Below are 11349 nucleotides of genomic sequence, written 5' to 3' on the forward strand. Positions count from 1 at the left end.
TGCCACACTCCACCAATCAGGCCTTTATAGTAGAGTGCCCAGATGGAAGCCACTCCTCAGTAAAAGGAACATGACAGCCCGCTTGGAGTTCGCCAAAAGGCACCTAAAGACTATCAGACCATGAGAAACAAGACTCTCTGGTCTGATGAAACCAAGATTGAACTCTTTGGCCTGAATGCCAAACGTCACATCTGGAGGAAACTTGGCACCATCCCGACGGTGAAGCATCATGCTGTGGGGATGTTTTTCAGCGGCAGGGACTGTGAGACTAGTCAGGATCGAGGCAAAGATTAATAGACTGGGGCAAAGGTTCACCTTCCAACAGGACAACGCAGGAGTGGCTTCGGGATAAGAGAGTCTCTCTCACCTGCAGAGAAGAATGGGAGAAACCCCCAAATAGTTGTGCCAAGCTTGTAGCATCAGACCTGAGGCTGTAAATCACTGCCAAAGGTGATTTAACTAAGTAAAGGGTCTGAATACTTATGTAAATGTGACCTGTTTTTTGATAATTCAAAAAAACTGTTTTTGCTTTGTCATTATGGGAGTAGTGTGGATTGAGGGTAAAAATACAATTCATTTTAGAATAAGGCTGCAACGTAACAAAATGTGGAATAAGTCAAGTGGTCTGAATACTTTCCGAATGCACTGTATGTTTTACTGAAATTGCTGGTGCTTGCGGTTTAATGGCGTGTAATGCTAAATAACTGCCTCCAATTGGTCAGTCCATTCTGAATTTGTGATAAATCTGTTGTGATTTTGGCAGGGAATATAGCTTGCCTACATAGTTTTTAATGAGACTGTCATTTCAGTAATCAAGAGTTTGTGTGCGCGGCATGCACGTGTGTAGAGGGCAAGAATGGAAATGAGACAATATAACGATGGGATCTGTTGAGAATTCTGTGATTACTGCAGATCTAGTTGCTCAGTTAATTTCTTGATGTGAGTTGCTAAATGAAGATAAACACCTGAACTAGAGTCAATGTGAATGAACGGTGGTTTCCGGGATAACATTTCACTTGCCTTTCTTTCAATTTATCGGGAAACAGTTAAATGTCTCCCTGTATGCTATATGTAATTTTGTCAGTTCTCACCATCTCCTGCCTAGAAACTAATAAAAGACAGATTGACTCCGGTAGCTCCTGGGTGACAAGGTTCCCTGTAGAGGGGAATGCATCTCCGCTGAGCACTGTGGGATCACAGTCCTGACCTCAGTGATTAATCCAAGTTATCAATCTCTCCATGTGGATTACATAGTCTTTAGTAGGGCTGCGGCGGTCACGAAAATTGTCAAGCAAATAACTGCTGGTCTCACAGTAATTGACTGTTAATTAACATACACATTTAGCATCGTCTGGAAGCCTACAAGCCACTAATGCAGACCTTTGGAACATCTACATTTTAAAAAGCCTAATAATTTCATGTAATATAGCTTACACCTTCACAATAAATACATCATTTCATTTTAAATGACGTCTAATTCAGGAGAACAGAAAAGCATACTCTGAGTAGTCCTTATGTTAGGTACAGATATGGCTATGCCATATGGCTGTGAATTCCACAGCATTATTTTATAGCATGAGGAATACAATTGGAAAATATAGAAAGGATATTCTCTGCAAACGATTTGAGGGAGTGCGCACATGCGGCTAGTCGGTGTTGAGCGGTAAACAAAGAAACAGATAATCCTATATGCTTAGAGTTATTTATGTAACTTTAGATGTGATACACACAGGGATTTGTAATACATTCTAACGCTGCATGGGGTGACTATTGATGATTTGAAAAAAGTTGCATGAACAGTATGATCTCTGCTTAGTTTTATTGTGTAGGCTCTGTGTGATCACATCAGTCTCATTAACAATTGGACAAGCACTTAACCTGTCTGGGCTAGGGGGCAGTATTTTCACAGCCAGATGAAAAACGTACCCAATTTAAACAGGTTACTACTCTGGCCCAGAAACTAGAATATGCATATTATTAGTAGATTTGGATAGAAAACACTGAAGTTTCTAAAACTGTTTGAATGGTGTCTGTGAGTATAACAGAACTCATATGGCAGGCAAAAACCTGAGAAAAAGTCAACCAGGAAGTGGAGGATCTGAGAATTGTAGTTCTTTCTTGTCCCTTTCAAAACTACAGTATCTGTGGGGTTACGTTGCACTTCCTATGGCTTCCATTGGCTGTCTAAAGCCTTCAGAAAGGAGCTCAGTTACTGAGTGGTCTGCAACAAAGGGATTGGATATGCGCAGTCACGCGAGCACACTGTTCCTTCTTTTTCTCCTTGAATGAATACGCTATTGTCCAGTTGGAATATTATCGCAATGTTACGTTAAAAATACCATAAAGATTGATTTTAAACAGCGTTTGACATGCTTCTAAGTACGGTAATGGAACATTTTGACTTTGTCTCTGGTTCCGCGCTCACGCGTTATGCCTTTGGATAAGTGATCTGTACGCACGAACAAAACAGAGGTATTTGGACATAAATATGGATTATTTGGAACAAAAACAACATTTCTTGTTGAAGTAGCAGTCCTGGGAGTGCATTCTGACAAAGATCAGCAAAGGTAAGAGAATATTTCTAATACTAATTCTGAGTTTAGGTTGCCCCGAACTTGGCGGGTGTCTGAATAGCTCGCCATGATGGCTGAGCTATGTACTCAGAATATTGAAAAATGTGCTTTCTCCGTAAAGCTATTTTAAAATCTGACACAGCGGTTGCATCCAGGGGTAGTCTATCTATAATTCTTTAAATAATTGTTATATATTTTGTCAACGTTTATGATGAGTATTTTTGTAAATTGATGTGCCCATTCAGACGTTTTGGTGGGAATACATTTTCTGAACATCACGCGACAATGTAAAATTCTGTTTTTGGATATAAATATGAACTTTATCGAACAAAACATACATGTATTGTGTAACAATGTCCTAGGAGTGTCATCTGATGAAGATCGTCAAAGGTTAGTGCTTCATTTAGCTGTGTTTTGGGTTTTATTGACACATGTCCTTGCTTGGAAAATGGCTGTGCGATTATATTTGTCTATGTACTCTAACATAATCTAATGTTTTGCTTTTGCTGTAAAGCCCTTTTGAAATCGGACAATGTGGTTACATCAAGGAGAAGTGCATCTTTAAAATGGTGTCAAATAGTTGTATGTTTGAGAAAGTTGAATTATGACATTGTTGGTTTTGAATTTGCCACCCTGATATTTAACTGGCTGTGTCCCGCTTTAATGTGACAAAATAGCCTAATCATTTATTGTTCGTGCGTACCGATCCATTCTGTCTCGAAAGAGGCAGGATAAATAAAGTCACCTATGCCATTAAATAGCGAATGGAGGACGCTTTTCCCGTGGTTCACTTTCATCCCAGCCAGGAAGGCTATACTCCTGTTTTAAAGCAAAGAAATGTGCCTAATATTAGGAAAGTTGAGAAATAAATAGTAGGCTTAGCCTATAGAAAGCTGATGGGAATCTTTTTTATTTTAATTGAGCCCATCACGGTTCTCACGCAATTGCATAGCCTAAAGAAATGTTGGACAATATGAGCTCTCATTAAGTGTTTGATTAGATTTGCATTGATGTAAGAGTGATTAGAGGGGCAATAGAATGCTGAATACCAGGCAATTAGCGAGTTTGGTAGGCTACTAATGACCATCAGCAGAATCCGCACTTGGAGAAGCATAACTACCGTGACTAAGCAGTCAGGTTGAACTTGACTGCCTTCATGACTCATGACCACCGGTGTGGTGGTAATATGGTCACCACAACAGCCATAGGCTTCACCAAGACCTGACTCAGGTTCTCACATCCACAACTGCCTTTCAAGCCACAGTCCCCACAGGAACAACGGCAAGATAATCCACATATCCAAATGTAAAGGTCTACATTGTGCCTTGAATACCCCTTCAAAAAAGGTAAACAGCATTGCATTACTACCACCACCACCTTCTGCACCAAAAAGAGCAAAGAAGCTATGGAAGTTGACAAACTCAAGATCCATAGAATTGTTTAATTTCCTCAACCTATGAACATGGATCAGAAACATTGCAAAAATAATCCAGAAAGTGAACGACAATTTTAAGCATTTATTGGCTAGGCCTAAGCTATATTGGATTTGCTTCTTAGAGATATTAAGTTGAGGGCAGGCCTATGAGGTATGACGGCATAAAATGCACCTAAAAAGACAGTCTCTCTCCAACACAAACCATTATCACACAGTATTATCCCAAAAAGATAGGACTTGGGGATTTAAATATTGAACCTCTTTGCCATTTCAGGTCAGGGATGATCCGCTATATAAATCCAAAATTACATCAAAAACACACTACCGCATCCAGAGTAACTTTAGCAGATATTTGCGCAGTACGCTAAAATTGGCATGGCTTGCCCTTTTGGTTTTGTGAAGAGTTTTTTGGTGACCCGGGACATGTCTTGTACTGTTCTACAAATCCTACGGTATCAAAACGAATCCCCGCATAACAAGAGAGAAACATGATCCTGCCTATGAAGAGAGATTACTCAAACGGAAATCTGAATTGGGGGGAGAAAAAAAAAAAGAAAAAAAAAAAAAAGTACAGACTGCACTCCAAAAAGTTAATTCACATTCACAAGGCTTCAAAACTCCCATTACAATGGCATAACGGTCAGTATAAAACGCCTGCTTTGATAAACATGTTTTAAACCCAAACCTTTAACAAAGACTTCTAGATTGGCAAGTGGATGAGAAGTGTCCTTTGATGAACTGAACTCACTCCTGCCAAGAAGCCAAGTAAAGAATGAGGACTTGAGTTTAACCAAACTATTTTAATCACGGCAAAGTCAGCACAGACCAAATGTCCTTAACATTCACCGCAGCATTGTGCATCGGTCTCCTCGTCTGCGTTTGCAAGATGTAACCCTAAAGCCACTCTCGGGAAATAATTGTATCCAAAATGTAGGCATACCAATTTTTTTTATTACCATCATCTCAATTATATGCCACTTGAACTTCATTCCGTAAGCCTGCAAAGTAAGAGAATCTTACAACAGCCAGAAAAAAAACTACTGTGGGACCTCAAAAAATGTGGGACCCCAAAAAATGGCATTGTTAATGATGGACCATCTATACAATGCAAATGACAACTCCTAAACCATCCATCCGTCAAGTGGTGAGGCAGGAGGTTCTAACTAACCTGGTTGACTGCATCTGTTTGGTGGTCTCTGGGTCCTCAAACATCTTCACAATGGGTTCTGTCTCACCCTGCAGCTGCTTCAGCTGAGCCACCACAGTGATCCTCTTCTCCCTTAGGGCTTCACATGGACATAGAGAAACCATTAGAGGCTTTGACCAAGGCATTACTCAGGAAAATGCCATTAAATGAAACATTAAAGATGACTGTTTATACTAGTTTTTGGGACAGTGAGGATTGTATTAGTCATGACTGTAAAATGTGAGGGGGATGGTGTGCAATCAGTTCTGCCGCCATCTTGTGATTGTTCCATCAATAAGTGTAAACAATAGTGTAAACAACCATGCATAACCCATATCACTGTACCGGTTTCTTTAACAAACATTTTAGGAGGTAGACCAAGCAGTGTGCAGTCTACTTACTGGCGGGGATCTCTTTCTCAGGGAAGAGGTTTTTGTGAACATCCATGGCGAAGTCCACCATGTTGGTCTCGCTAAGGAGATCCAATTTTCCATGAAGCAGTTCTTTCTCATTGTAGATCTGAAAGTGGAAATGGTTAAAAAGGTGGGAAATTGGGTTCTTTTGGAATATACAGTTTCAAATCCTTGACTTTGACAACCCAGTTTAAGAGAACGGCTGACAATGACAGATGTAAGGAATTCAGCTTCTAACCTGACTAACGAATTTAGAAAACATGTTTAGCTGTAATGGACGCCTGGTTGTTAACGTCGCCCAGCAGAGGGCAATGCCGCCCTCATTTTGACATAATTCCTGCCCTAGAGCGTAAATGCTTGTTTTGGTTACACCGCGAAGAATGATGCAAGCTACGTGTAAATATTCATGAATTGGAGCTGGAAAAGAACGCTGTGGTGATTTCCACATGGAGTGGAGAAGAAAATACAGAACTGACAAGTGCTAGAGTAGCTAGCTAGCATGCTAACCTTAGCTAGACATCTTGCTAATCTTATCTAGCTAGCTAACGTTCTGTTGCTCGTTTATTTTTTTTAATATATCTTATTCAAAAGATTAGCCAGCTGGCTAGACTGAAAACCTCATCACAGATGGAAACCAGTATCTTTGACTTCAACATCAATTGTTATTCTCCTCGCATCTTCCACAAGACAAGTTTTTTTTACATTATACCGCACATGGTGCGACTTTGGGTAGGTTGGTTGGGGTACACCAAAGAAAAGTAATCACATGGTTCTCACAGGGGAAGTGAAATGATAGGCGACAATGACTGACGCACGTCGCAAATTACATTTAACACAAAACACCAATACAAATGTAACAGCAAAACAGATACATGTTCGTTGAATTTTATTTTGCAGGTGCCTGTTCATTACAGGATAGACACTTGTGGTCTAGCTGCACCAATCAAAGTGGTGAAGCAATACTTTAGTGGTAATAACCATTCATCTTGGGAGCAGGGTTGTAAAATTCAATCATATCACACATTTATGAAATGGTCATACACATTTTGGGGGAATACAGACCAGCATAAATTACCCAACAAGTTTGCACCCCTTATTTTAATTTGCTGGTGTTTCTGATTAATAAAAACAATGCCATGCTGGTGGGTGGTAACATTCAAATAAATACAAGGACCCGAAAAGAAAAAAGGACAGAACATTTTTAGCACGTCATATCGTAGGGGAAAGAGAAAAAAATCTTAAATCACCCCACTTTGGATTTCCCACTTCAAGCTCAAATACATCATACTTTGACTAAAAACGATAACTTAAGAGCCGTCCACACCAAGGACCATATTTATATCATTTTTTGTTATAATTCAAATTAACAGGAGAGTTCACACAATAACGACAAAAAGAGCGGAGAATGATAAGAGCTATCGTTTGGATCACTTTCAGAGCGATTTTTTTTTCTGTCCCTCCAACGATAAAACAATGACAACCAATCAAAAAAAAGTGTTCTATTGAAGTGTTCTTGGTTCTAGCTGTGCGAGGCTGCCCTGAGAGGAGATAAGGCAAAGCGCACAGTGAGCTTTCCTGAATAACTGAGCATGTGTGAGCATATTTGTGGCCACATTAATTGTAGTAAAATTTGGGAGGACAATGAGCCACGACAAACAGAAGGCCATATTTTCCGATGGCAATCCCATTTTAACGCCAATACATCCTGACAAAATACACGACTGTCCTGCTAGTATGCCTTTCTGGACCTTGTAAACTCAAGACCTCCCCCCAAGAATTTCACTGTACCCTGTAATGACATGTGCAACCCTGTGTATGTGACTAATTAACTAATCTAATAGTAGGTGATGAGTTGCATTCGTTTCTAACTTAAGCTACACATCTCGTCAGTCTTCACGGTCCTCTTTGCACAACTACGCACCTGGCCTCTCAGCTACAGCTAATCCCTTAGCTCTTGGAGTCCCAGGAAAAGCTAGACAACAAGCTATTGTGGTATACTTAACTTGAGCATTTAATTTACTACTAGCCTATCTAGGAGTGATTCCAGCATGCACTTGCTTGCTGAATGTAGAATAGCGGAGTTTGTAAGGAGAGCGAGAGAGTGTGAGTGATGGCCTGCTGATGTACCCATCTGGACCTTTAAGTTCCAACTATGGGATTTTGCCTGGTGAAAACCATTGTTGTCTCTGTGTCCAGTATGAAGGAACCATGCTAGCAGATACCCATAGACTTCAAGTCATTGCACTAACGCTAGTTTGCAATTGCGCTGGCAACTTCAATCTAAAAATGATATCCACGAGCTCATCTGACTCTGGGGAAGTAGGTAAAGGACATCATTGCCAAAATCCCGAAGTATTCCTTTAAACTGCGGAGAACAAACCCATAACTGATCCAAATGGTTGCATAATCAGGCATAGGCTGTACGCAGTTATTTTGTCATGAAGTATTCAAAACAGTATGTTTGAGCGGTTATTCAAATTAGCCTACATCATCGCAGTTTACAGCCCTAGACAATTGTGAGTTCACTTCATAATAATACATTCCACTGTGTTGTTGTAGCCTATGTAAAATTATTGTATATTCTAAAAAAGTAGGCCTAATCAATAGTGGAGCTTTGAGTGTCCGGGACTGCAGAGCGCAGCCTGGTTGAATGCACAGATCTGCCATTTCCTAGTCGGCTAACTTTTCCCCCTTGCACTTTGACAGGTAAATATTTATAAACCTATTTACTTAGCTAATGAATGGCCAAATATCTAGCTTCTTACTTCAGCTACACATCTCTAGCCTCTCTCCCAGCTGTTTCCGTGCGCAGTAGGCTATTCAAGCCTCTCCACCATTTCCCTTCACATGAAATCCCAGGAAAAGCTACAGGATATTTTTTTATTTATACTAGGCCTAATAGCCTTTTCCTTGAGTGAAGGAGGCTTGCTCTTGCTAAATGTAAAACAGGCCTAGGCCAAATGAACTGTCGCACAGGTCAGACATGAGCACAGCGAAAAAGATCCAAACAAATTGACAAATCATTAGAAAAATGGAATTCAATTGCAAGCCACAAGTGGCTAAACAGCATTTGTTTTTGAATAACTAAATTTAAAATATGAGTTTCTATATTACATGTCCATTGAAGTATTATGTGCAGTTGTCACTATGGACAATGAATACACCCTGAAGCACTAGATGGTCTTGTGTTAACACCTTATTAAAAGGCCTACAGCGTGTAGTAGGATGTGTTGAATGAGTGGCAGGTGTCCTGCAGAATGATAAACAATATGCTGGTAGGCTGGATGAAATTTTTAAGAATGCTTTTTTCTGATAAAAACTAGTTCATTGCATCGCTGTGGAACCCCGTTTCATAATATTACAAAAATGTCATAGCTGCTTGCCGTAGTTTTGAAGTAATCACAAAAAAAACAGGCCTTATTTTAGGGCATTTTTCACCCTGCCAGCTCCTATTAGTTCTATTGAGCACCATAGCACCAACTCACCTTTCGAACGTTCTATTCCCAGCCTATTGTTCTACGTCATAATGCCTGCTTTGCTATTGTTGGTAATGAGACCTGCCCACGTCGCTGTAGTTTAAATGTAAACAACAAAAAATTACTCAGGTCATCCCATTGTTTCCCGAAGGGAAATATCGGTATGTCTGTTTATTTAACCAAATATTTCACAACATGTATATTTAGATTTTTACAAATTGTACACCATTTTAAACATGGGAATCTCTCTATTCTAATTATGTAAGGCTGGGCACCGTACTCTGCCTTCATCTATCACTAGAACAGAAATAGCCATTTCTTTCTTACTTCCTTATGTGTTGTGATTGTTGTCTACCTTCTTGCCCTTTGTGCTGTTGTCTGTGCCCAATAATGTTTGTACCATATTTTGTGCTGCTACCATGTTGTGTTGTCATGTGTTGCTGCCTTGCTATGTTGTCATCTCAGGTCTTTCTATGGTGGTGTTGTCTCTTGTTGTGATGTTTTTAGTCCTATAATTATATATTTTGAATCCCTGACCCAACAGGAGGCCTTTTGCTGGCCATCATCGTAAATAAGAGTTCTTAACAGACTTGCCTAACGAAATAAAATGTTAAATAAAACAAATAAAAAATGCTGACATAAGCACACTTGGCAGCATCGAGGTGCTGATGTTTACTTTCTACACACGTTCTTTTTCAGTTTAGTCCTAAGAACAGACTATAGTGGTAAAATAAAAAGGGATACATTTTTTGGGTGACATTTAGACATAGGCAAAATGGAATTCTAATTGTCACTCGAGTCAAAAACGTTCAGCTGGTGTTCCAGCTTAGCCAACGTTCTTCTGCCATTTTTCAGCTTTGGGGGAATTGTGACTCGTTCTATTTTCCATCCTACCGCTGGTGTGGATGCTCGCCAAGGTTTCGAGTTATGTATAATTTTTTGTTATGGTCCTTGGTGTGGATGGCCCTTTATTAACTTCAATCGTTGTGCAACGTCACGGGTAAGCTCTGGGCATCGTGAATATATGTTATTGCCTTGTGGTAACGTTACTTTAAATGCATATCTAGTGTTTACAGTTAACTAGTCAGCAACCTTTCTTGCCAGCTAACTAACAACAATAACAGTTAACGCGATACCCAGTTGACAAGGACACACTACTATAGTTAAATATATCATCGAGACGAGGATCTCGCTAGCATCTAGGAGTCATGTTACCAAGATCTGCAGATAGCAATGTTGAAAAATAAAAGCTCAATGCACGTAGCAAATGTTCGTTCACTAGGCTAGTCAGATAAGTAACGTTAGCATAATTAAATTAGCAGCAGGCGCCAGTGCCGGTTAACGTTAGTTAGCTAACTACAGTTAGCCTAGGTTTAAACAAATAAAGTTAGCTAACTTGTGCTGAAGTTAAGGTTATACAATACGTTTATATCAAACTGACACCAACATAGCGTTTACTAAATAACCAATATAGCTAGCTAACAGACGAAGCATGTGCTAGCCAGCAAGCTAGTTCAGCTGTCTGTGCTGTTGGCCCTGAAACAGCGCGAGGCCCCAATTCATGGGCGACTCTTTCACGCACGTGGCGTTTACATTATTTACATGGGTAATTGACACACTTCTACCGAAAACTTAGATTGTAGGTACAACTTAACATAACACACGCATTTACCTCTTTGACAGAAAGGAATTCCAGCAAAGGAAAGACGAGATGTCGGTCCAAAAAATGGGCAATTTTGGTGGTGAGGTCGTACTCCGCCATTTTCACCGCGCGAGAGGAGGAAGTAGACGCGAGAACGTGTTACGTAAATGACCAATCAGCGTCACGTTCAGCATCAGTACCTGCACGGATTGGCCATATTGATTATTAACTATTATTAACTACTATTTCAATGAGCATGACGACGATAATGACCATGTCTAATTATACTGTACATTATTTTAACTGGCTGTTCCAACAAAGCGAATTGGAGGCACGTTGTAGCATTGAAGATTAATTGTAGCGTTCAAGATTCATATTCAAGATGTTATTTTTTTCTTAGACAGTTTTGCACACAAGATAAAACCAATGAGTGGATTGAGTAGGCTTCAACTAATAAACCAAATGTATAACACTGATAAAGTACCTTGTGGGTAAGTGAAAATACTGTCTTACAATTTTACGTCCTAATTTAGTTTATTTCTTTTTAATTGTTCCTGATAATGGCATGTGCATGAAGAAATTTTCTTCAAATTAGACTTTGCAATTAGAGTATTATTAAGTTAT

At 39.7% G+C, this 11349-nt stretch overlaps 1 protein-coding gene across 1 annotated transcript in view; it reads right to left on the minus strand.

The window, feature by feature from the left end:
* The window catches only part of LOC115177336 (eukaryotic translation initiation factor 3 subunit E), a 52212-nt gene extending 41308 nt beyond the window's left edge, over positions 1 to 10904 (minus strand). Inside the window, exons 1-3 of the mRNA XM_029738027.1 lie at positions 10756 to 10904; positions 5596 to 5713; positions 5177 to 5294 (exon numbers count right to left, since the gene is read on the minus strand). Coding sequence (XP_029593887.1) covers positions 5177 to 5294; positions 5596 to 5713; positions 10756 to 10845 — 326 coding nt within the window. The 5' untranslated portion in view covers positions 10846 to 10904. The remainder of the gene's footprint in view (positions 1 to 5176; positions 5295 to 5595; positions 5714 to 10755) is intronic.
* Between the last annotated feature and the right edge of the window lie 445 nt (positions 10905 to 11349).

This window comes from Salmo trutta, chromosome 37 (assembly GCF_901001165.1).
Source record: "Salmo trutta chromosome 37, fSalTru1.1, whole genome shotgun sequence".
Classification (NCBI taxonomy): domain Eukaryota; kingdom Metazoa; phylum Chordata; class Actinopteri; order Salmoniformes; family Salmonidae; genus Salmo; species Salmo trutta.